We start from the raw sequence: 27,666 nt of genomic DNA on the forward strand, positions 1-27,666 counted from the left end.
TCCTATATGAATACAGAACCTAACGCAGAAAATAAAGATTTGATATCGATTCATGACTTCTGCAAACGTTCAGATAATTCCTCGATTAAAAAAAGGAACCATGTGACACGGGCGTGTGCGTGTGCCACCAGGTTTCCGCATTTGGTCGTTGCTTTCAAAATAAAACTTCCCGCGAGCGTTGAATATTCCTGAATATAACAAGAATGTTTCGGAGATATCATTGCATTCTTTAAAGATAAAGATTTGTTTTTTTTTAACGTGTTCAACGTTAATGTAGTGCGCTTTACATATACGAAGAGGCACGCTTCTTCTTTTTATTTTCGCATTTAAAACATACGCTATTTGTCTACTGCCCACCACAGGAACAAGAGCTTTATTTTGAAACCTTTAACCGGAAATCCTGTCGCTTCATCTGGCTAGCTTGTTGTCAAGGAGCCCTCCTCTCCTCCTCCACGCCCAGCATGAGCCTCTCCTCTCTGGAGCCGGCGGTCAGTCACAGGAGGCTGGGCTGAGACCCGAGGAGGACACACTGGACCTGCGACCAAGTCAAATAAACGTTACGGGACATTTTCGGACACGACTCGTCCTTGTTTTCGGAGGTGTCAGGGCAGGTCGCTAGCCATGAAGTCGTCAAACAGTCGTCCCTCCAGAGTGGGTAGAAACCCCTTCGTCCACAAGCTGAAATTCACTATGAGTGAGAAAATAAAGGTAAGACAATTAAGATAACCAATTCTGATTAAATTTTGTTGTGTTAATATTGAACACCGTCCCTGCTTATCTAAAGCTACCTCATTGTTGATAATGTGAATGTACCAGTTACAAGTTAACCTGGCTCACCTTGTCAGAGCTGAGGGGCCAGTTTCCTCTCTGGTGATAGAACATGTAAACTTGTATGAAGTTACTTTAAAAAAAAATGTGTTTTTAACGCATGAGAAGTGAAGTTATTTGTATTTATCTAGGACATGTACCTCTGTGTTTTCCTGCTTGTGGTCAGTGACAGAGTTAACTTCATTAGGACTAACCCCAGTCCTCCTCGAGTGTTGAGTTGCACTCTTTATTGTTGAGTGTCAAGGCAAAACAACCACACAGATCCATGGTTAAACTCAGGCTCACTTCAGTCTTTAGTGCCAGAAGCCCTACAGTAAAATGTAGTGTTTAAGTTTTGATCGAAAAACCTGTTTAGCCTTCAGTGGGGTCTGTATTATCTACACAGATAAGAGCAGCACCTGTGCACTCTCACATGGACCTCAGATTGAGGTGGGGAAATGAATAGCAAACAGTTTTGGATCTCACGCATATCACATTTTGTTGATCAGTTACATGTAACTGCCATGCTGCCCCATGTGCTCCTTTGTGGTTGTTATCTGACACTAAGGGGCCAGCCACTGGTTGATTTTTGATTGACCAGATTTGCATGTCAGACATTTGCAATCGATTTTTAACTAGGCACTCTTCAGGAAGCACAAAACACAATCCAAACAACAACTTAAACCTGTACATTCAGTCTTGACGTGACTGTACTGTTTTCCTGTCATGCTGACATGCTGAGCAGGATAACAAGCACTTGACTTCCTCCCCCGTGCTCCCCCTGTCAGTCTCTGTTTTCTAGCTGTTTCCTTTGATTCACCCGCTTGAGCATGCACACGTGCGCACACATACAGGCACACAGTGTTTACAATTGAGTGCACTCAGGTAGTCTTCATTAGCATGGATCAGTTTGCAGGATAGCTCAGAAATAGAGACTAATGGTGCAGAGAAAAGTCAAGGTCAGTCAGGGCTCCTCTAGGTGGGAAGGCTGACCTGTGGACTGATACTTGATTGTGATTGTATAGATACAGATGTTAACGCAAGGTGTAAGCTCTAAACATGACATGGACGTGGTAGTTGAGATACTCTGCTACAGCTGTGGCTAAATCCTAAATCAGCCGTTCAAATCGATGGTTTGTCACTGCTGGAAGACGGCAGCGCCTCCTCATCAATCAACCAATGGATCAATAGCTTCTCGTAGTGATTTGTGGGGTCTGCTGACAGAAGGGCTTCCCTGGACACAAATTGCTAATGTGCCCCATCTAACCTACTAAATGAGTGATTTCATATAGTTAAATGCAACTCTGAAACCTTTTTTTTTTTCTTTTAGGGATTTTGGAATGAAGTTGAACGAAAACAGGTTTCTCTGAAAGCAAGTCACACAGTCAGAAAAAAAGCAGGAAGCATATTTCCTGTGCTCTGCCCCATCAGGTTTTTTCTGTTTCTCCATAGCTCCAGGGTCCAGAAGTGCCTGCCTTTCATTCAGAGCTAAACATACAAAGCACAAGGCTCAGGAAATTGGCCTTTATGTTGGTACCGTCAGATCCCAACAATTATGCTCCGCTGGGGAAAGCGGTAAACCTTGGCCATTTGCCATTTGTAACAGCAGTAACCCATGCCTTTAGACTTGGCTTTTTGAAAGCCTTCTTACCACTTCAGTTTGGCTTACCAAGTATTGTAACTACACTTTTCCCATTCCTGCTGCAAGAATGTCTTTAGAACATGTCTGAGTTTGCAGCAGATGGCAAACAGTTGTGTGTCTGTGCCAGATGACAGCAGCAGTCCAGTTAATGTAAACTGGACCATGTGTGCATGTGTGTGTCTGCTTCACACCTCCCACTGCCTGCTGGTTGTGTGGTGATGAGTGAGGTGTGTTTTTCCACTTCAACACAAACACGTGTGGAGTAACTTGCTCGCACGCACACAGTCCCTTGTAAACAAGCATGAGCTGTACCTGTGCAAAAACTTGAGTTCTTTGTGATGCTCTCCTGATATATTTCATTGTATCAAAATATGAAAGAGAAAGTTGTGATTAAAAACTGTACTTACTATGTTCTATAAGCTTTAGATTTATATAACTGCATGGCATGTTTGTTTGTATGTTTGTGTCTGCTTTTGAGTCTGTTGGTTTGTCAAGTGCTGCTTGATGCATAAGAACATCCGCCGCTCCCCGAACGCCCAACCACCCCCCCCCCCCCCCCCCCCGCATTTGGTCGTGCTGGATTTGTTTTTTCCTGACTTCCAGTAAACATGATCAGCAGGACTGTAGACCAACTAGGTCAGCAAGTGAAATAGACCGACAGACAGTCGCGCTCATTCCAGCTGAGTCACACATTGCTGGACAGTGAACTTCATACAGACATGGCTGCCAACTCAACAGCTTTCATACAAAATATACATTATATAGAGCTGCAATGTGCAGAGATTGATTTGGGACCCTTGTCAAATCTGAATATCTCAATTAATGCTGGAGAAAGGGCAGAAATAATTGCATTATGTATATGAATGATGCATTTGTAGTGGTAAAATCTAATCTACTGGTACATCTATCTAATTTCTTCGAGAGTGTCAGCCAATCCTAATAATGTATTAAAAATCTAAAGAGTATAAAGGTACTGTACATTTCAGTAGCATACATATTCTAGATAGGCAAAAAACAAATCTTTGATGCCAGATATGACTTAAATTAATACCTTTGTCTTTGATTTTCTTTCTTCCTGCCGGACACACAAACAACAACTGTACACTGACAGCATGACAAACACTAGGACAGGTAGAGTGCGTACTTGGATCCCATGAGGAAATCAGAGCACACTTCCCTTGACTCATTGAAAACAATTAACTCGGGGCAATTAGCCTTCACTGCAGGGTGCATGGAGCAGTTAAATGGGTGCTGGGCCACAGTGCACACGGGAGTTGGGTGTTATCTGGCATGGCTATGGAAAAGTATTTAATTGTCAGTCAGTGCAGGGCTGGAAATGACTTCATATGATAAAAAAGTTACATAATGTTGCTTTTATATCGAAAACAAAAATACTTCAGATAAGTAATTCAGTCAGGTATTTTAAATCAGGTTCATTTCTAAAAATATATTTATTTTTATGAAATGATGTTGCCATACACGCATATATGCAACCATACAGACGGTGTTTGTGTGTGTGCTTGCATGTGTGGGTGTTAAGAAGGCATACATGTAAGTGCCCAGCTGTAGAATGGGCTGAGTTTCTTAATGGCCCCATAACAGCTTTAATGTTGCCATATGTACATACAGAGAGGGTGTGTGTGTTTCTGTATTTGGATACAATGGAACCATCATGGCTTCCCGGAGCCTCCTGAATATTTAACATACAACAGAATGGCCTAGCAAGTCCCTTAACGTTACCCTCAGGTCAAAAGACATTTGCTCCTATTTGGTATACATAATCATTAGAAGCAGACAATAAAACATTTCCTTTGTTCCTTTATGCATTTTGTGTGCGTAAAAAGTTATTACTCCTCAAGGGGCTCTATGTAACAATTTGCACCAATATACATGCATGAATCACTTCTTTTATTGGCCATATGTGAGTGAATGGTAACACGGCGTAAAAAATGAGACCTTAGCTATCTCTCTTGGTAGCTTTTACAAAGCCCGTAGATGATTTGTTGATTTGACTGAAAATCCCTTGCGACAGTCCAGTGGATGTGACTTTATGCTCGTTCTCGAGTGCTTCATCTCAGCACCGCTCTCCACACCGCTAACATAGAGTAACGGTAGCTAACGTTTCACAAAGTTTTGACCGACCTCCTTTAACTTCTGTAAATCAGATAAAAGTGATTTTATCTTGTGACTTTTCATTAAAATTATTATTAGTCTTTAACTACTTGGAGACCACAAATATCCCAAACTGAAACAAAAAATGATTGATAAAAAATAAAATGTTATAAATGAATTATTATCATTATTGTGAAATGGCAATTCATTGTAAAACAAAAACAGACTTTGGAAAATGGAGAAAACAACCTGTGATGAACTCTGTTAATGTGAAAAGTAGTAGAATGATAAATGTTCAAATGAATATTAAGCTGCGAGTTAAGTGTTTGTGTTACTGAACACTTTGGCTCTTTACATGAACTATTTGAGCTCTTTAACTAATTGGCAAACAAATCTGCGAACAGGTTCACTGACTCTTGGTAGAAGTATTCTTTCTCGTGATTTTCTCACTATTTTTTTATATTGTCACCAGTAAAACCATAAAGGGGTACTTTAACGGGACACTTCCATTAAAGGGCAGTTCTACCCCGTATGTTTAAAAGCAATATAAAGCCATTTGTGGCTCCAGAGGGGGCTGTATGAAGTGTGATACATTGCCTGAAGCGATGTGGCTACTAGCACCAGAGGTGTGTACCAAGCAAGACTAATGGTTTACTGAGGTATGTTGATGCTAAAGCTAGTGTTTTTAATGTCACAAAGGTTGCTGTCTCTTAACCTGGATAGATCACCATTGTAACTAATGCTTCACACTTTACCTGGTCTGAAGGAGGTTATTTATTTACAATGGATTTAAAAAAGATAAAAATAATAGTGCCATCCCTCTTTTACTGATGATGTCATCTATGAGCGAATATAGATTCTCAGTTGAGCGAATATGCTATGTGCAGACTTGCTAAGCTATAAGTAAGTAATGCCAGCCAACAAAGCCATGCCATTACATCAGCACAAGCTGAGGCCTATGCGTTGCATTGTTTTTTTTTTTGCAACGTGATGCAGTAAAGTGTACACAGCATCCCATACATTCACTAAAAGAATGGTGAAACCACATCAACTACGACCACTTTGGAATTTTAGTTCTTTAATCTTGGTCCTGATATGCTACCAAGTCTGTTTTAAACTGCCAATATTGTAGCCAACAGAACACTGAAAATTGATTTCACTTTGATTTGGCCAAAAACTAAAGTGAATTTCACGTATCCTTCATTGTAGGACAGTTTCAGACGGGAATGCAATTCTTAAGGATGATACTGAAATAACAGGTTTCAAGTTTAAGAGCTTGAAGGGGCAGTTGTCACGTTGGATAGATACCATAGTCACTGAGACTGCACTGAGAGGTAAAATAAATACATTAACATGATCCACAATTTTCTGCAAGCCATCCTCTCTTGCCTTTTTTGCGTGTGTCAGTGCTACTTTTTGCTATAATGATTAAAAAAATTGTTCATAGCTCTCCATTATAACAACCTGCTCCTCTTAACCATAGTAGGCGGAATGTGATTGGTCCATTTTGTGTAGTAGAGGAGTCAAATGACGCACCAAAGGTCCCTTTTTGTGGGGAAACAGGCACCGAACAGAGGAAGAAAACCTGGGTTACAAAGAAATTTAACAAAGCTGTTGTGATACTCTGCTCATGCAAAAAAAAAAAAAACCTGGCCATGTCACACAGTTTTGAGTATAGCCCCACTGAACTTCCAACCAAACTGCCAGCAGTACAATTGCATTGTGGGACATGTAGGCACCAGGTTGTGACAATGACGAAGATTGCATGGAATAAAAAAATCTATATGCAACCTTGCACGTAGAGGAGGCTTCTGAGGGCTCTATAACAAATTATTGACTCAAGATGGTGCACGTGAGTCCAGCACTGCAGAAACGTATTTTCATAGCAAATTTCAAATCATTAGTGGAGGATGGTACTCGAATAAAACAGTAGAAATGTCTCACCACTACCCCGCCCCAGCTCATTGTCATGCCACCTCCTGAGAAAATGTCAGTGGATCCTCCCAGATGGATTCATTAAGCTCTGATGAAGAGTGCACTGTGCGTCAGCCATGGGGGTGGTGAGGCAGGGAGAGGCGTTAGAGCATCATAAATCACCCCCATTACTGTTTATTTATTAATACAGCCCTGCAGTGTGCACCTGGGCTCCTCCAGAGAGAGAAACACACAGGAAAGAAGGGGAAGACGGGACAGGAAAAGAAGGGGGTTAGATATGATTCCCCAGAGTGGTCACAAAAGGCACATGCATGCAAAGTAGGGGGAAAACAGTTGGGAGCAGCATGATAAATGAAGGTGTAGCTGAGCAAATAGACATCACATGGGGAGTGAGGGATTGACGGATGGATGGGTAGATGTCTGGATGGATGGCTGGATGGATAGTTGAGAAGAGGAATTCCTGCGGGATTGGAGATTGCTGTAAGGCGGGCTGGGGGGTTGACGAGAGGGCTTGGGGGCGAGGGAGTGCAATAAAAGTGTGCGATGAAGAGATCGACCCGAGGTCGGACAAGGGGGAGGACACTGGGACACTGGAGGCCGTTACTTTGTGACCTTGTTAGTCAGCGCGCGCACACACACACACACACACTCACTCACTCACTCACTCACTCACTCACTCACATACACACACACATACACACTCACTCACTCACTCACTCACTCACTCACATACACACACACACACACACACACTCCACATCTCTCTCATTACACATTAAGAGAAAAGGCATGACAGGTCAGTCAGCTGACTCCTCATCTCCTCTGTGGCTTCAGTGCACTTTATTTCAGTGACAAGACTCAAACTGTACTCTATGACCACCTCCTTATCAAGAGGCTTCTGACAAGTCATTACATTTTATAGACAATTTTGGGCTGCTACCCAAAAACAAGCACAGAAGAATTGCCAATTGGACACAAAAAATAAAAGCAAGATTTTCAGATACACCAAGTACAATTAAAAAAAAACAAATAAAATTCCTGCAAAGAGCCTTTTATACATTTCACAATGATGGTTCTGAAACTGACTTTTCAACACAGATCTACATAAACTATTGTAAACTGGCACAGCTATTCACATGGGTTGGGACTCTCTGCCTGGAAGTTAAACATTCCTGATGAAGTGTTTTCTGCTGCTCTCTCCACCCTGGTGAGGATCCCTGTATCACCACAGTGCTACTTCTCACTGAAGTTGAACATGCAGAGCTCTGCTGTGCAAGGTTAAAAGTAGCTAAAGCCCTTATACCTTTGTAGGGCTGTTTTCGACTAAGGATTTTCATAGTCGAATCTGATTCGTCAGATTTTGCCGTATTCGACTGATAGTCAAACCTTTTTTTTTTTTTTTTTGTAAAGTTAACAAGCCTTACCTGTTTCAAATGATACGCCATGTTGGTTGTCGTCGTGTGATATGAAAGAAGCTGCCGACACAACTTGCACTTAACTTTCTTCGGGCCATCTTTAACCTTTACAAAATACTCCCACACTTTGGATGATTTTTTTAGTAGCCATTGTGAGCCAATAAATCCGTAAATGCTAACGGTCCTGTAGTGTGCTGCTCACCTCCGCTCATTTGGATTGCGCAAATGCAGTGGGTGATTTATTTAAGGGATATTCCGGTGTAAGTTTAATCCATGGTCTGATGAACACACTGTGAAACTGTGTTAGACTCCCTCTCAAGAGATAAAGTTTGCAGACCGCTAGCTTACGTAGTTTTAGCATCCTCAGAAACGACCACACGACAACAATACATTGCAGTAAATGGGTCCAAATATAATACCGCCATCAAAAAGCCACAAATAATGCTCAGAACAGCACCAAACTTCAGCAACATTAGCAATAGGACCACACCACCTGAGAAGCCTTCCTTGTTGTGGGGAAGCCCTGTGAGTCGATTACCGAGTGCAGTAGAGTCCCGCAGTAATGATCATCATTGAGCTGCGGAACTCTACTGCACTCGGTAATCGACTCACAGGGCTTCCCCACAACGAGCCTGCAGCTGGAGAGGTTGGTTTTGTTTTTCTATTCCGACAAATCCGGCAATGATATCAAATGTTTGATGCCTTGAAATATGTGCTGGGACCCTATTTCCTCGACTACGAGGTTCATAGTCGAATCAGATCTCTCCGAATCGAATCGTCGAATAGTCGACTATTGGAGGTCAGCCCTATACCTTTGTATTATGGGTAGACTGATTATCAGCCCGAGCTCATTATTGGGGCTGATTTACATCATTATTATTCTGATTATTGGTAAAATGATCACAGAGCTACCTCGGCTCTGATGCATTATCCTCTCACACAGTGTTCTGCACACAACAGTATCTGACTGGTAACCCGTCACAATTCATAGCCTATAAACACTGAATAATCTAAATCTGCAAAGCAACTATTAACTGAATTTATCAAATATATGTTGTGGAGAGGAAGTATAAGTAGCAGAAAATGGAAATGGAAATTTTACTTAAAAACAGTAGTTTCAGTTTCCTCAATTTCTAATTATCAGTATTGGCCCTGAAAAATCCATATCGGTTGACTTGTACTTGGTATATTTATTGCCAGAAAATTACTTTTGATACTTAAGTACATTTAATATCAGATTCTTACAGGTTTTTTTGGGTAAAATATAAACTACTGATATATACAGTACTGTGTGATACATTCAGGCATTTTTTATAAAGGTTTCCTTTGAACATCAATTTTTAATCTTGAAGTAAGAGATTAAATAACTTGCTCATAATAAGACAAGACTTTATTTATCCTGCACGATGAAGATGAAGATGAAATGTAGCAGTATTTAATTACACTATGTCAATGTAATGGGTTTAAAAGGTAAAAAGGGAATTTTCTGTATTTTCTGGATCTTTTAATTTGCTGTTCATTTATTAATACAAACTCTAAGATTCCAATCAATCTAATCGATATTTGCAGGGTAGGTATTGATACATAAATACATAAATGTTGGACAGGTATAAGCCTGTAAACTGGAGGGGTTCCTAACTAGTAAGTAAGTGTAATTAGAGCGTGACTGTTTGTGTGATTGACAGATGGTTGTTGCACCAATGGAATGTGCCTCTCTTCCTCTCAACCCTGTCGGGGTATTATTCTGCTGAACAGGAATGTGCAGTATGTTCAAGACTTAAATTATAGTTTGACAGCAGGCTAAATAGCCATAGAGCTGTCAAATGTTTGTACAGTGAGTAATAGTTTGCGTACCATAGAATGGTAAAAATGTGACTGTTCATATCTCCCTGTCTCTGTCTCCTCAGATCGGACTGATGTCTATTACAGTGTTTCCTGTGCGGCTGCTGCTCGTGTCCTTCCTCATGCTGCTGGCGTGGCCCTTTGCCTTCGCAGCCTCCCTGGGACGTTCTGAGATTGTCATGGAGCCACAGTCGTGGTGGAGGAGGTGTGTTTTGGAGGGGTATTTGTGTGTGTGGGAAAGTGTTAATGTGTGTGTGTGTGTTACTGAGCCATATGGTATAACACAAATTGTTTAATTGAAAATGATTTATGTCTGCTGATCACACATCTCTACAAAACTTTTCAGAAAGCTAAACACACCGTCAAATGTCTGTGTGTGCCCTCATTCAGGTTTATAGACGTGTGTCTACGAGTGATCATGCGAGCCATGTGGTTTTGCGGAGGTTTCCATTGGATCAAGGTGAAAGGAGAGCGGGCGGCGCCCTCTGAAGTTCCCATCCTCACTGTGGCACCACACTCTTCCTACTTTGATGCCATCCCAGTCACCATGACCATGTGCTCCATAGTCACCAAACTGGAGAGCAGGAGCATTCCTGTCTGGGGCAGTGAGTGTTACACGTTTTTGTCTCCTCTATTATCCACGGGTTAACAATAGAAGTTACAATGCAGTTACAGTATGTGCCATAATAACATAAAACATATATTCAATTTAAGGCGACCTGCTGGCACACAATGCAAAACGCTGAGTAGAAAGTACTAAACTGTGATATGAAAAGAATTTAAAGATGTCATATGAAAGAATTCTGCATTTAAATGTCTTAAAATGACTAGACGTTTGTTATATATTTTGTTGAGTTGTGTACTTAAACTGTCCCAATTGTTCCAGCCCAATGAAATCCACAAGTTTACTCGAGGTAACGATGTGCTTTATTTGGTCACCTGTTGCTAAAACATCTGGGATAGAGTCAGAGAGTGAGGAAGGGTGTCGTTTATTTGCCCCAAACAGTCGGATTACTTTTAGCCGTAAGCTATCAAGCAACTGCATGCACCGAGGGTGTGTGTATGTGCGTGTGTGTCAGCTCAACTCACACTCAACTCAGCACTACCAGAGACTCCATTTCTATATCTTCTTCTCCCCTCTCCCCTCTGTCACATTGTGTTTGTGTAGTAAAGAACATGCCTGGATAGGACATGTTCTCATTAACATGTTAACATGTTCTCATTAACAAGTGACATTGGAGGTCACTTCTGTGGATTGCTGCTGCAGTCAGGTTGATTAACAGGAAGAAGGATAAATCCACTTTTCATTCCCAAAATTTAAAAAGTAATCTCTGAGCTGTCCTTCTGTCTGTAAATGGACCCGGATAAGAGCAGAATATGGTATGACTCCAGGAACTTACTCCTTTAGAAGGTCTGTCTGTCTTAGCCGGCTAAGACATGCATTTGATATTTTATACCAATATTAAACTACTAAAGTACTGAATTTAATTAAATACTGAATTACTGAATAAAATTATATCAACATCAAAGGACAGCTATCTTAGAATCTGGTTAGTGTTGTCCTGGAGCTTGGCATAACAACTTTGAGAAGCATTGGGACCATTTTTGTAAACTAATCTGGTCTTTAAAATAATATTTGGGTGTATTTTTGAGAGAATCATAAATGTGATCTGATGTTCAGGTCTGAAAAGTTCTGATTTGAGAAATAGTTTCATTGTGATAATTTAGGTCTGGTGATACATTCAAATTTCTAAATGTACCTAACGACTTAATTATCCGAACATGATTCCTAATTCCTAAACTAATGCTCTCACTTAATTAGCCTTTCTTCTAGTTGAAATGTTCTGAATGTTAGCCACATTTTTGTTTGCTCTCTCCTTCTGGCCTACATCCAACATTTGTCTCTTCACCATTGTCCTCCCAGCTCTGATCAGCTACATCAGGCCGGTGTTTGTGTTTCGGTCGGATCAGCACTCCAGAAGAAAAACAGTCGAGGAGATCAAGCGGAGAGCCCGATCTGAAGGGGAGTGGCCTCAGGTAACATACATGAGAATGCACATGAAGCCATATTATACCTGCACACGGAGAAACAAGGATTTAAACTGTGCTCACACTGCAAGGGAATGGAAAGGTGATAGCAGAAAAACAATGAGTCACACACAGTTACACAGAGTAAGGCCAATTTAAAACAATGAGGAACGGTCAGATGCATCTGTGTTTGTATGTGGAGCTTAATGAGTGTTTGTTTATTGCAGATCATGATATTCCCGGAGGGGACGTGCACCAACAGGTCGGGTCTCATCTTATTCAAGGCTGGTATGTGAACAGTTCCTTTCCTGCTGTAGGCATCATGAAACCAGGTGGAAGGTAGCATTTAGCAAAACCCTTTGCCACTAATGTGGTTGCGGACACCTATAGGGCTTCTCCTTTGGAGTCAAACCATGTTGCATCCATTTGCGTTTCCATTATCAGTTCAAGCCTGCCAAGTTGTGCTGACAGACCAGCATGCTTGACTGCCCCCAATCATGTTACGGTGACATCAGATGGGCTTCATCAATATTTAGGGACAAATTGTAGCTTCTTTTTCCTCTTCCAGATCCATTTCATCATTACGTCTTTGTTTTTCATGCAATAATTGGTGGACGCCAGGCAAAATCAGATCAACAAATTGTTGAAAATCCATAATGATAGTAAGAGGTAGTTGGCTACCAACACCCCTTGAACATTCTAATTGTAAATTGTGCTAGAGGAGGCTGGTTTTAATGTCATCGGTGTTTCATCAATTAAAGACACCACTTCAAGAGGGAATTTCTGCTGTAATGGAGATATAATTTCCTGTTGTTCTGGGCTGATACGCCATGTCAGGCTGTGTAAAGTCAAGCGAGCACATGTTTATGGAATAGAGCCATTAGGGCCCTTATCCACATAGTGTTGTTTACTGGTAGAAGAGCACTGTCCGTGCACTCTGGAACGCTGAGATGAAGCGCTTGTGCAATAAGAGAAAAAACGCTGCGTGTCTCTATGACAACAATACCTTGACAGCCACTGCTGTATGACCGAGACTGTCTCTCTGTGGATTACCATACCTTTGCTTTTTGTTTGACATTGGGACTTCAGAGCAAGGGGGGTGTGGGTGCATAACATTTTCCATAGGAGACAAAAATATGGTGATATATTATATTATATTATCACCTTGGCCAGGACAAGACACAATAACGGTTTAGCAAAACCTCCACAGTTTGGTTATCATATCGACATAATGGCAGGGCTTGAAGACCTCCGGCACGGTGCCGGAAATCCGGCGTAGCTTTTGGTCAAGTGTTTTTTTTAACTAACTGTAACCAGTCGTTTAAAGGGATAGTTCGGGTTTTTTGAAGTGGGGTCATATAAAGTACATATCTATAGTCAATCTGTTCCCTACCGTAATCACCGATCAGCGCAGCCTCAGTTTGGAGAAGTAGAGAGCCGCTCCAGCCCAGACGCTCAGCTTTGTACTGCAGTGAACGGGGTCCAGCAAAAAAGCGAAATTAACCACCTTAAACAAGGCTCACGTAAAAAAATCTATATAAGTTCAAGTGTACGTTGTATAGGTAAAATTCACACTGCTTTACATCGCCGTCAGACCGCGCTTTCTTTTGGCACTACATTTTCTCAACCACAGACCTTCGCGGTCCATCCGACATCGTTTTAACAATTCCCTGTTATTTAGCGTCTCCAAAACATTCGGCTGTGACCAGGTCTTAGCGAGTTAGGAGTGTTTTGTGAATAACTCTTATTTTCAAAAATTAGGAGTCCTAAAGTTACGACTGACACGCCCATTATTTTTAGGAGTTGCTCCTAAATTCGCCTGTTAGGAGCTACTTTTAGCCTTAAGATTCTTTGTGAATACGGGCCCAGATCAGTAGACCGGTGCTGCTGCCGCTGTGAAAGCCGTTGCCCTGGTCCCCGGTCACGGCTCCCACAGACTCTGTACTGGATTAAACTGTGACTTTCTCGCATGAAAAAATATTAAAACTGTGACGTGTTAACAGCGCTAAAGCCATAATTAAAACAGCTTTTAGCAGCTTTACAGCTATCTCTGTCGATTATCACGAACTAGCGATAGCTATGCTAATTTCTGTTAGCCCGTCTATGAGGTTTTACATTATACGTTAGCATTAAGCTAGTGGACTTTATGCTTAGTGATACTGGCTGTGTGTGTTTTGAACTATAATGTGGGTTTAATTGAACCTCTTTGATGCTTAAGTATACATTGCCGCTTAATATAGGCCTATTGCTTTACTCTTTTTCATTTTATGTATGCCATTTTTACTGTAGGGCAGGCTAATCTTCAATTTGGAGTGACAAATAAGACCTTGAAGCAAAAAAATGTCCTTTTGTTGGAGAGCTGACATTGATGTACATACAGTAATTCAGTAACAGTTGTAAATATACCTTTGTACGGTTTATTTGTAATATTTTACCATTCAAAAGCAAGCTCACTACTGTCCGTCCCATAGAAGAACATGACAGCGGCAGCCTATAGTTTGGAACTATCAGGAGCTGATCTGATCTTATGTTAAAAGGATAGTTTAACATTTTGGCAAATTCGCCCATTGCCATAATTTCTATACTATAGGGATTATGGCAATGGGCGAATTTGCCAAAATGTCAATGCAAGAATGTTAGTTTTTCAGATGCTCATATTTCATTATTAAAAAATTAAGATTTTTTTCCTGCTTCAAGCCCTGTAATGGGACAGACACCAATAATATGGCTCTTCTGACGGTGTCACTATAAGTATTTCTCCGTTGTGTTTCAAATTTAGAGGTTTATTTTTTAAGCATCGCAAGTTCTTGTTCCATGAACTTTTAATGAAGAAGAACATGTATTTGCACCTTTTTTCCTGTTTGCAATCATTTATATAATGTGCCATTAAAATGTATTAATGGGTGCACCTAAATTAAAAAGTTAGGCACCCTACTGCAACCTTTAGTCCTGTTCAACCTACACATCACTTCCAACATCTTTTTTTTTTTTTTTCCAGTGGTTAAACTTGTTCGTAAGTAACACAAATTGTGAGCTACCTCAAGTCCAAATAAGGGTCAGTATTCTCCAGAGAAGGTGACACAATGACAAAATGGTCCAAACCACAGCTCAGCTCAGTATTTAGCTGTGCTTCTTGGTTCTTTCCAGCCAGCGGTGTGTCTGTGTGCTAACAGAGAGATTGCGTGTGATCGCTTTGTTCAGTATTCATTTCATTTAGTGTGCCTGGACTTGTGAATGATTATTTATGCATGAAGTTGACTGCATGGCTGCCAGCTCCAGGTGTAGATGTCTGAGCAAATTAATTTCATGTTGGCCCAGCAGGTTTGTGTTCAGTGTCTTGCTCGGGGACACCTCACCAGGACACATAACTGTTGCACCCAATCTTTTTTGGGCTTGTTTTTCCGCTCACGTCCCAATGGTGTGTGTTTTAGTGCGTGTGTGTGTGTTATGTTGTCAACCATTGTTGGGTGCTTGCTCTGTCTAATCCCCTTTCTTCCAGTCTGTAATTCTGTCATTCCCAGTAAGCCATGTTGGTCACACATTGTCCTGCTTTGTTTGAGTGTGTGTGTTTGTGTGTGTGTGTGTGTTTGTGTGTGTGTGTGTGTGTGTGAGTGTGTTTGTGTGTGTGTGTGTGTGTGTGTGTGTGTGTGTGTGTGTGTGTTTGTCCAGCTTGATCTGTCTGTTGTGCGGCACCAGTCCTCTCTGAATGTGTCTCCTCTAGTTATGTCTCTTCACTGGCTCCGAGCGCAGCAGAGCAGCAGTGTGTGTGCGTGTGTGTCTGTGTGTTTTTAGTGTGCATGGTGCCACCTGTGCGTGACGCGCTCTGAAGATACCCCCAGTCTTCAAAAGGCCTTTTTAATAGAGCCATCACTTTCATGTTCAGCCTTCTCTCGCTGTCTGTCCACCTCGCTATAGTCACGTTATTCACAGGATGTAGTGAGTGGTCCCTCTTAAGCTCTTTAACGTTCCTTCAGTCTTATATGTAGCTTGACCAAAATGCGGGGGCAGTATTGTTCTATTTAAATTAAATGTCAGCAAGTCAGCCATGTTTGGTGATGCAACAGTACAGCTGCTCTGGATTCCCATGTTCACCACCTGCATACTGTAGGTGTTTTGTTAAAGTGTGAAGTGAAACCAGCTTCCCCCTTGTTTTGAAGGGTAACTTCACCTATTTTTCCGATTAAAATGTGTTCATTGGTAGAACTACTGCTACATAAATGACATCACTCTGCAGCTGAGTGACATTGTGGTTAATTTATACACCAGGTTTTGAAAAGAAATAGGAATGTGTGAAATAAAGTATCTGGCGCCAACTTTACCCACAATCAAACTTAGCCACTGAGTGACATCACTGGAGGCAATTTATCATTTATCGTTGCTTCCACTGGAGCCATAAAAGGCCTTACACTACTTTACACATACTACTATTACTGCATTTTCACATATGCAGCAGTACTCCACAAAACCTGTAAACATTGTTTAATGTGTAAAATTAGTGGAGGTACCCTTTAAGGACCTACTACCTATAAACTGTACATTAAAACACAGATTAAAGCTTTTTATGAAGGCCTTTGAGCAGCTGTCCATTGTTTCTTTAACATTTTGTTTAACATTTTCATTATTTTACTTTTTATTTAAACTCTTTTTAAAATTTGCATATTGTGCAGTTTTCATTCAAGGGAACACTGAACAGATTATATCTGGGATATGGGAAAATTTTCAAAATATTCAAATATTCACGCAATCTGAAAGAATTAAGTATCACCTTAAAGACATACATCAGTTAACACTAATCAATATTTTTTGTTTAAAATATTTGTTTGTTAAATAATGTAGTAATCTCTGTAAAATCTCTGTGTGTATTGTGAAAGGAAAACTTGATAAAACCACTAAAGTGATGAAACCACAGGGATTTATTATGTGTCTCCGCTGTTCCCTCAGAGGATTTTAGTGTCTTTCAGCTCTTTGTTTTGGTTTGACAGTCCACACATTTACAGATTTAGTTCACTGTTCTCATTAGCCTTATTTCCAGCTGCACCAGACAGCTGTTTTCAGCAAAGACATCACAATAAACACTCTCTGTCCAGCACTAAACTACAGACAGACAGATGTAGCAACCAGCTAGTAAACATTGCGGAACATTTCGCAGTTGAAGGGCCAGATATTTCCTGTAGGAGTTTGTGGAGACCAAAACAGAGTGAAAAAAAGGTGCATATTGGACAAGCCTTGACATGCTAATGTTGCTCTGTGCCCGCTAGATTTAAAAATATGCAACTGTTATGTAACAAGTTAAGAAAACACCTTGACCTCTTGTCGTGTTGGTCAAAAACAAAACAACTATCCATTAAGGTCTAGGCTTTATTCCCAATGCTAATATTCTTATCCCATCCTCATCTATTCAGAGCTCAGACAGTAGCTTGAATAGGGCTTTGTCCAGTAATAAATACTGTATGTAGCTTTTGTCAACTCGTCTGTCATGAGCAGGACATTAAAGAATCTCCATAGAGCGCTTATCTGCCGAGGCTGGAGGTTATCCTGAGGTTAGGGGCTTGTCACCCATCCAAACTTAGACCTCTCTGTTGTGTTCAAGCCACTTAATGTCTGTAGACAACTCTACTGTCAAAACAATGTTGTACTAATAGTACTTTATTTTAATCTAATACTATATGCGTGTAAATCCAGTGTGATCTCACCACCTCCTTCCTCTCTTGTGTTTCTCAGGTGCTTTCATACCAGGACTCCCAGTGCAGCCTGTGGTGCTACGATACCCAAACGAACTGGTAAACATGCTTTCTTTGAATCCTTTTCAGTTCCAACTTCACACATGAATAACACCATTACCTGCAAGTCAATTTACTCTAATATGATACAAATGAGAATTGAGACAAATTCAAAGTTTTTGTAATTTACTTCCCTTTTCTGTTTCTTTCTACCTCGACTTTATATCTGGGGCAAATATTGTACTAAAAAATAGATTTAGCGGACAGCTGTAGTCACAGGTAGTTTATCAGATTTAAACATTTTCCTACCCCTCCCATCCAGTGAAAACCAAGGAAGGATGAAATGTTCCTTTATGGGTCGGGTTAACTTTTCCTACTTCTAGATATGATATCACTAGTAACACACACAAAAAAAAACAGAGCCCGCGAGTCAGCTGGGAAAACGCATTGTCACAGAGCCGAAAACAGGCTGATGCATGGACTCTTGAGATATGTGGTTCCGAAAGGGCTGCACTGCTACAAACATACGGTGATCTCATAAAATATGATGCATTGCTGTAGATTAAACTTATCAACATTATATAAAGTAGTTAATTGAGCTCTGCCTTAAACATCTACAGCAGTAAAATGTAATGTACACATTAATGCAGCTGTAATACAAATCCGAGATCATCATGTAATTTTAAAACTCTTGACAGGGATCAATTTACTGCATGATGAGTACTTTTACTTTTCATACTTGAAATACATTTTGCTTAGAACATGTACATGCTTTTACATATTTAAAACTTTGAATGCAGAACTTTTTTATAGTGGAGTATTTTCAGATTGTGGCATTAGTAGTAAGTAATGGATCTGAACACTTCTTCCACCACCGCCATGTACACAAAGCCGCACTAAATGACACACACCTGTGATGGAATGGTTTCTTTCCCTCACACTAGTACGTGTTCCTCTTGTGTTGAATGACTTCATGTTCTAGTGGGATGATATTTCATCCCCCTCTTTCTTTCTCTCTCAATCTATCTCTCTCTCTCTTTCTCTTACACTCACTTAGGCACACAAACACACCCGCACATACAGACACACACAGGTATCATGTCTCTCACTCTGCACCTCTCCTCGCTCTCTCATGAATTATACACTTCTTATCATCAGTATTTTTGTCTGTTTCCCTAGAAAGCTTTTGTCACAGTTTCCCTCTGGGCTGACTTTAGTCACTGTGCTGACTTTAGTGCCAACGTGGCAGCGCAGGACGGTTGGGTGTATCACAGAAAACCTGAATAAACCCCACTAATGAAGTTTCTAGATTCCTGTCCAGACCACCACCAGAAGTGTTTCCATTCCTGTTTCCATCTGTTTCCGTCTGTTCATTTAGTCAGAGAGAGACTTTGAAACTCTGAAACACGCAATCATGTGAAATCTGGTTATTGTTGTTGTGTTTTAGTAATTTAAATCTTAACCTTTGTTGTTGTTGTTGTTGTTGTTGTTGTGAAGGGAATATGTTTCGTCTTCTAAAGGTGTAAATTAACCTCTCGCTAACAGCTGAGAAGCTGTGCACTGTCCCTGTCAAATTAACAAACACATTGACTGCTGCATTAGCAATCAATCAGCATTAAAGAACAATATAGATAAAGTGACTGTTATTTTCCTCTGTTGTGTGTGTTTGTGGAATCTGAGGATGGCTAAAGACACAAACAACAGTTCCAGGAAGTTAGTGAAGTTGTAGGAAATTGACTCCATGAGACGTTTGTGTGCTTGTCCTGAGCCATTTCCTCTTTCTCCTTCCTCTCTACAGGATACTGTTACATGGACGTGGCAAGGGCCCGGAGCGTGAGTGTCTCTGTCCTGCTCTTACACGCACAAACACACACACACACACACACACACACACACACACACACACAGGAGTTGGTCCCCAGGTGGCACACAGTGGCTGCCCACTGCTCTTTAGAGATGGGTTAAATGCAGACGGGTTTCACTATATTGTACTGAGTATGACTGAATGTCACAAATAAGATAGTTATTTTTGATTTTCCAGGTTCAAAATCCTGTGGCTTACTCTGTGCCAACCTCACAACCCCATGGAGATAGAGGTGAGTGGTAGAGAGAACCAAAGTCAGTAAAACTTACACAGGTACAACTTATTTACTCACAATATTGTCAGTCTTGCCTCCAAATTAATAGACATATTAGCCTAAAGGTATACTCTACTGGAATTGGCCCATCTGCTCCCTTATGTGCAGTTGATTGTAGAACTTAATGTATATTAGGGCATTCACAACTACTGCATTTTGGTCACTGACTATACCCATAAAGTGCTTGAATAGTTGATTAATTGCAGGAGATTTTATATTTTTCTTTTCACCCTATACCAGTGATCAATTCTCATCAAAAAGGTCTTAAAAATGAACCACTAAAGTGTTAACTAATGTAGGCGGGACCAACAGCCAAGCCCTTGATTGGCTCTGAAAGGCTGTTTGCAAATAAGATGCGATCTGATTGGACTAAACCCCAGCAGGCTTGTCTGAGCTGGAGATACTGCTTGAAAGCAGTAATGACAGCAACTTGAAAGACAGCGTTACTCTTTCCTTCTCTAAATATCTTAAATTCTATTTTTTATCATGGCATAATAAAGAAAAGGATTGTTCAAACAAATATGTGCTCAACAACTACAGTAATGTCATCCTCTATGTTGTTAGAAATACATCTCAGAAGCCCCAGTTAGCCTGCTGTTATGTATTAGGATGTCAGTTATAACGGCTCCTTGCTAAAAGATGAAAAAGTGAATCTATAAAAATGTGTCAACTATGAGTTTTGATAGTCTGCTAGTCAACTAGTCAATTACTCTGTGAAACCACTATTGAGTACACTGTTTGTATAGTCACTGCAATCAACTATTATAGGAACATTACATTTGTTGGATTGGGCAAGCCAATACTTCAGCAAGCTAACTAAGCTAACTCAAAGACCCAACCTCACCTCTGCGCTGTTATAGGCTGGGGCTGCACAACCACTTCCCAGAGGTGGCAGCCCAGGAATGTCCCAAACAATTTAATACCAAGAAAAAAAACTAGAATGGCACTCATTCCACTGCCAAGGCACAGCAGTCCATTTTAATTCAATCAAGCATAATCCAATATGAAACTCACTAGGCGTGTCATTTGTAATTGTATAATTTAAGTTCAGGTCTAGGTTCTTTATCAGATTGTACTCACTCATAGATACCAGACACCTGTATTCGCATGTTTTTCTTTCATCATGATCCTTGTATTATTCCCAAGGAAATTAACACAAATTTCGAAAAAATGTCCTATCCTGCAGTGTTAGAGAAGGTTACAAAAAAAATGTCTTTATCCGTCCCAAAAGTTAGCGGGGTCTATTCTAGGTTAAGACCCATCCTCCTTCCAAGTATTGTGGAAATCCCTTCAGTAGTTTTTGTGTAATCCTGGCAAAAATCCAACCAACAAACTATCACGGATGGAAACATGACCTCTATGATGGATATTATGAGAAAATACATGCAGAGGGCAGGGTCTCTGCATATACAAACACTGCCACACACTTATAGTGGATGATAAATGATGATTGAGTTTGATTGATTTAAGCAAAGTCCGGGATTAAGTTGACACTCTCTCTGTTTCATTAGTATTTGCCTATTTACACTCCATCAGACGAGGAGAAGCAAAACCCTGCCCTGTTTGCCAATAACGTCAGAAAGCTCATGGCCAAGTAAGTGTGTCTTAGAGTGTTTGCACGAGTGTCTTTGATCAGCGTCAGATTGCCTGCACATGCTTGTTTTGGATTTTTATAACATGGGTAAATGTGTTCATAGACCTGTCCCTCTGTCCTGATAGGGCGCTGGAGGTGCCACTAACAGACCTGTCGTTTGATGACCGTGAGATCAGCCTATCAAAGGGCCCACTGGCCATATATGACTCCAGCAGCCTGCTAGAGTTCAACTTGCTGGCGCGCCGCCTGGGGTGAGTAGAGGGAGACTGGATGGACTAGTTGGACAGGGTGGGCTGTGGGTGTGAGCCGGGACTTTTGGGGCACTGAAGGTGAACAAACACTGACACCTGTTGGTTGCTCAGTGAAAACACACACAGAAGGATAGATCATCCTACAGAATAAAATGATTCAGTTGATTAAAGTGAAACTTGCGCCAAAAAGCAGCCGAGGCTTTATTTGTGATTGAATATGAGTCAAACCTTCGTGTAAAAGCATAATTACGACGAAAGAGGCACTTTTAAGACTTACCGTAGTTTAGTTTTGGAGCAAGCTCATTTTCAATGGAGTGCTACGGGCACTTGTACGCTAGCACCAAAACCTGTATTTTTAAAACACTCAGAAGGCTCCACACAGGCTTGCCTGAAAACGAAACTACAATAAATCTTAAAAGTGCCTCTTTCGTAATTATGCTTTCACATGAAGGTTTGAGTGATATTCAATCGCAAATAAAGCCTCAGTTGTTTTTTGGCGAGAGTTTCACTTTAAAATCAAATTAAGAAGGATTAGGTGTTATTTAGTAAAAGTTGTCTGCCAAGACTGAATGTTTTTAAAGATGCAACAGTTTTCTGCAAGCAGGTTTTGTAACCAGGTGATACATCCAGATAAAATCATCAGATATCTGAAAGCATATCATGTGATTATTTGGTTATTTGGAGAAGATATGACTGATATAAAAAGCTAATCCTACAGGTATTTTATTAAGTGTTAATAAAACTCGTCCGACATCAGCATTTCATTAATTCAATTGAGCATTTAAATATAAGGATGCCCAAAAGAAATACGTTTTTTCTCTTCCTTTGCTAATTGGCTTCATTTTGAGAGCAGTTATCTCATTAAATTCAAAAGTCTAAGTATGTGTTGATTAGTATGCAGAACCAACGATAGCAATCCTTTGATCGACTCTCTTCATCATGTGTGTGAAAGCGTATTTACACCGCTGTCTCCTCACCACATTTACAGCATGTATTGTTTTTTAATTGTAACAATTTTGAGCATTATTTGTTCCCATGTATTCTTGGAAACACAACTGGAAATGCAAAAACAGTTGGCCCATTCAGTAATTTTTTTTAAATTAAATTATTTTTTCTGATACATTTTGACAGCAAATCAGAACAACAGACAACATCTTGGTGCAAGGAAAATAAAGCAAAAAAAAAACCACATTGATTTTATTTGGTACATTTTTTAAATACAAAATCGAGAAATATATGTATATTCAAGGTAACAAACATTTTTTTGATATATGTCATCCATTTGGTGAACACTATTATCAACATTGTTTGTATTTTCACTGGTGCACTGTTCATCAACAGGCTGAGAGCAGGCGCTACAGAGGAGGCGCTGGAGGAGCAGGCCAGAAGAGCCAGAAAGCAGCAGGGAGAGCGGCTGAGTCTGGAGGACTTTGCCCAGTTTCTTAACCTGCCAGTCACAGACACACTCACACAAGTCCACAGCCTCTTTGACAAGGTAAACATTCACATTCCATAGAGTTTGTTTTTTTTCAGGCATTTACATATAATAACAGAGATTGCTAACTAGTATAGGAAAACACATGGAGCAGTATGAAAGTACAGATTTAAAAAACATTTGCATGCTCCTCAGATGAACACATTGATTGAAAGTTGTTGTGGATTCCTTCAGCTGATAATAACCTGCTTCTCACAGCCAATACCAATAATAATTCCACATTTTTGTATTTAAAAAATAATCCCCTGTAGTTTATGCATCCCTGAGGGTAAAAAAGGCAAATACGTAGCAGGCAAAGATAGATGATTTATTCTTCATAGCCATAAATTCATAGTCTTTTCCCTCCTCACCGAACACTTGTGGAGAACGTACTGCAAGTTACAATTGTCTTGTCTTCTTCTGAAGCACAACGGCCACTCCAGTGACGTAATGTGTGGCTCTTGTCCAAGTTGTGTGGCTCTACACAGGTGCAGCAGCTCTATGTTAAGAATGCAACAACAGCATTTTTGTTCTTCTTCTTCTCTGTGTTTATTGGCAGCTGGCGAACCAACTTTAAAGGTGCATACCGCCACATGCTGTGTGTAAACGCTGCACTTGTGAAGTCAACTAAAGCATTTCGGCGTAGTATTATTGGTTCTGTTTATTGGGCTATAATTTCATCAATAACCGCTGTGTTAATGTTCCATTATCGGGCCGACAATTTACTGGTCCAATATATATTGTGCATCCCTAATTAAAATCCTTACATTCATTATAGAGCGCCTAATTTTATACTACCTTAGAACACCCCAATTTAATTTATATGAAAAATAATGAATACAGTCAACATCTCAAAGGCTGAGCTTCAACCTTGTTGAGTTACACTGGAATAGTAGGCAGGTAAATTAAATGTGTCCTGTAGGTGAGTTCATTTCCAGCAGCTGTGAGAATCTTTTGTTTTTTCTTTCTAAAACGTTCACAGTGGCACGGTCATAATATGAGGAGAAGATAATAGAGATAATAGAAGTAAAATAAAATAATTGGGCCGATGGTATCAATGAACTTCTCTTTCAAGTTTATAGAAATCCCACTTAGATCTGAGAAGTGTGATACTCTAACATCCTTGAAGGGTCCGTGCTTGACCTTTCCTACCTCATGTTTTTTAGTCTTTTGTGTGATGAACAGGCCGAGGTTTCAGATGCTCTCTTCTTTAGCTCTTTTTTGAAAGAGCTTCAGAGTAAGGACCCTGTGTCACTGATTCAAAATACCCAGTGCCCTTAAATCACTGCTCTTACTTTCTTTTCATGTCAGCTTCATGTGTTGATCTGCTCTGACATTTGCTGGATCAGCTCCCCCTAGTGGACATTCTCTAGTGTGCTTGGTGTGAATTTGCCTGATTGTGACTTAGAAATGACCAAACTCACTTCATTAGAGTTGTCCCAGAATGTATGAGAAAATTAAGCTGATCTTCGAAGTTCAAAGCCGAGGTTCTTTGTCCAGTTGAGGTTACAGAATTTTAAACCTGAGATGATTCAAAATTTGCACTGTCGTATCCGGAACACGGTTGTTTCTGTGCTGATTGTACTCACTGAGATGATTTTTTTTTCCCAGAATGAAGACGAACGAATAGACGTCAGACACTATGTTATTGCTCTGTCTACCGTCCATCGACCATCAGAGTCCATGAAAACCCTTAAATTGGCCTTCAAGGTGAGCGCATTTACTACTGTAACTGTGGAAATGGGATTGAAGCCATTGCACTAAGTACATGTGTTGCTCTGCAGATGTATGAGAAAGAGGATAATGGGGAGGTCCGAGAGGAGGATCTCGCCGCCATCTTGGAAATAATGTTGGGAGTGAAGGAGGTGGATCTATCAGGCTTGTTTTTATCGCTTGACAATGATGACCAAGAAACGATGACATACGGTAAGACCCAGTGTTTGTCTGTCATTAAGCACTTTTCAACTACAGTCCAAAATGATGTGAGACCATTGTACATATGAGAGCATTGTGGAGATGATTGACAGCATCTATCAGCGCGTGCGTCCCTGCTTCCTCCGTGCTGTCACCGTCGCATTTGATTTCTTCTTGGCTTCACTGAAGAGGACAAGTACCGTCTGCCGTGATTTTCCAGGGTCCTTTACATCCACCATCTGCCTTTTCTAGAAACTGTCAAAGCTTTTCTGTACACTCTTTGTTTTCAAGCAGTTTCTCCTTTTAAACATGAAAGAATCCAGCAGATTTCCCATCTGGACATAATGTACAATGAGGTATACAAACGAATGGAAGCTGTTAATCTTCTTTGTAATCGTCAGAATAATTACACTGACGGCTCAAAGTGAAAAAATATTAACACTGTTAACAAAAACAGTTTTAACACTGCTTCACATTGAAGCATACATGTGTGCCCTCTTTACCAATTAAAAAAAAAAAAGATGTTTGTATTGACAGTTCCACACCAACACTGTCGACATGCTTACGGCAACAAAGGCTCCGCTATGATTGCTCCCCCCTACAGATCTGGCAAACCAGTTGCTTAAACATAAAAAAACAAAAATGATGCCCTTTACGTCGCAGTAGTTTAATTATCCATCTAATGTTAATACATAAGTTCAATGTAAAGGGTTGCATTTATTGCAAAGTTTTTCTCTCATGTTGGATGAAGTGTTAATGTAGACGGGGTAGACTTGTTTTAAAGCGTTAGAAAAAAAACCTCCACACAGCTCCTCCAGAATAATCTAAGTCTCAGGAAGCCCCGATATCCCAAATTGACATGAAAAGATGTTATTTACACCCTCGATGCAGCCCACTTCAGACAGGGTGCGACTTAACATTTTTAGTTTAGCAGCTGCGGTGAGGATTTCTACTCAAAATGGGCTTAAATTATATGTTAAGAATGATATCAGTATTAATCAACAGTGTGTGAACTTGTTCCGGAAGGACTTGCATGTTACATGTAAATAATGCCCACAATTCAGGTTTAACTGAATACTTATAAACTACTAGCGTTTAACACCATTTTCTTTGTTTTGCCCCTCTTTCCAGATGAATTTCATCATTTCTTAGAGCATCACCCATACTTCATCGCACAATATCTCGATTTTAAAAACCACCCGCGCAAGTTCTGCTGTGGCCAAAAGAAGAGCTGCAACGGCCAGAACAACAAAGATGACTGACGAATGGACTTATACCCAACAACTCTATTAAGCTTCTCTATCTGATGTAACAGCATCTCCACATGCTGCAACCTGCCCACCACCTCTGTGCCTTTAACAAAGAGGAGTAGAAGGAGTAATTAGGATCTGTAAAGACGGATCAGTGCAGCACAGCGGACGGAGTCAGAATCTCTACTCCATCTTTATTCTCAGTTCTCTTCTGAACTTCTCTTTTTTGCCTTCTCTTATTTTTTTTTTTTTATCCCCATTGTGATGTTAAGAAAGATGTTTTTTTTTCCTCTGCACATATATAATTTATTTCAAATTTATTTTCTTATGTATGAAGTACAGATATTTAAAATATTGGCTGATAAGTGATGGGGAGTTTTTAAACCTTTTTTGACTTTGTGTTGAAGGTTAGCGCTGATGTTGGTCTCAGGCATAAGGACACTAGCACACTGCCCTGACATGCTGCTTCTCATTTACATAGTGTGCATAGAAACTTAAAGGGGAACTCCACCATTTTACACATTATAGTGTGTTTACAGGTATTGGGGGAGTTCTACTGAATATATGAAGAAAAAAAAGAAAACGGTATAAGCTTGTTGTGGCACCAGATGAAGCTGTATGTAAATGTATGTTTTTAAACTGTCTAATGAGTCAAGCAGTGTTATAGACGAGCAATGCTACACTGGACTGTTTTTCAAAACCTTGTGACCTACATTACCCACAATGCAATGTAGCCACCGAATGACATCACTGGAGACAATTTTTCAGATGACATGCAGCTCTCCCTGTGGAGCCACAAAAGGCTTTCTGCTTCTTTCAGAGTCATAAACACACTTTAATATGAAAAATTGGGGGAACCTTCCCTTTAATTTCAGGCGAAAAGGATCAGGATGTAAATCACGCTGGGATGTTGTGGCACCAAACTATGGAATAAAATCCAAAACTGGATAAACGCACAAAACAACAAAGATCTGCCAGAGAAATTATTTGTGACTTAAAGCAGCTGTGTCACTGCCATGAATATACAAACCAAAAACATTTTTAATTCATATATGTGTTTTGGTTATTGTTTGAATACCAATCAAATCATTTATGGGTGTATTTATATATTTATTAAAGGTGCACTAAATAGTTTTTGGGAAGAAGTTTTAATCAGCAGAGAAAGATCTTCATTGATTTTTAATTTTGGTCTGAACAACATAAATAAACAGACAATCTTTGTTTTCTTGACTGAATAAACAAACTGACCCTGAAGGACAACACTATCTTACCCTGTTTTACTTTGTTTATATTTGGCGGACCCTGCCACCTTTGTTGCTTCGGACAGTGAACTGGGAACTTATCTTCCTCTGAGAACGGCTTGTTTATTCAGTCATGGAAAAAAATAATTATTCTAGAAAATGAAAGTTTGCGTCATTTTCCTCATCAGTATTGTAAATATTAAAATTCTGAGCTGAAATTGTATTCTTCCAAACAACGTAGTGCCCTGTTAAGAAATATCAAGAGAAATAAGATTGCTTTTTTTGTTACATTTTCAAAGCCCC

General features: G+C 40.2%; 1 protein-coding gene across 1 annotated transcript; it reads left to right on the top strand.

Moving 5' to 3' along the window:
* The first annotated feature begins 402 nt into the window (after positions 1–402).
* lpcat1 (lysophosphatidylcholine acyltransferase 1) lies at positions 403–27,090 on the top strand. Its single transcript, XM_030413013.1, has 14 exons — positions 403–708; positions 9,819–9,958; positions 10,144–10,358; positions 11,678–11,790; positions 12,009–12,069; positions 17,503–17,561; positions 19,300–19,334; positions 19,543–19,597; positions 21,151–21,233; positions 21,359–21,484; positions 22,826–22,979; positions 24,570–24,668; positions 24,743–24,884; positions 26,004–27,090. Exons 1-14 carry the CDS (start codon positions 622–624, stop codon positions 26,132–26,134), a joined length of 1,500 nt encoding a protein of 499 aa, XP_030268873.1. The 5' UTR covers positions 403–621; the 3' UTR covers positions 26,135–27,090.
* Positions 27,091–27,666: the final 576 nt, after the last annotated feature.

Source organism: Sparus aurata, chromosome 3, assembly GCF_900880675.1.
Source record: "Sparus aurata chromosome 3, fSpaAur1.1, whole genome shotgun sequence".
In the NCBI taxonomy this organism is placed as follows: Eukaryota; Metazoa; Chordata; class Actinopteri; order Spariformes; family Sparidae; genus Sparus; species Sparus aurata.

Coding starts and splice junctions, on each gene's coding strand:
- lpcat1 (XM_030413013.1), top strand. CDS start 622: ATGAAGTCGTCAAACAGTCGTCCCTCCAGAGTGGGTAGAAACCCCTTC. Junction 9,959..10,143: donor CCACAGTCGTGGTGGAGGAG/GTGTGTTTTGGA, acceptor GCCCTCATTCAG/GTTTATAGACGTGTGTCTAC. Junction 19,335..19,542: donor ACGTGGCAAGGGCCCGGAGC/GTGAGTGTCTCT, acceptor TTGATTTTCCAG/GTTCAAAATCCTGTGGCTTA.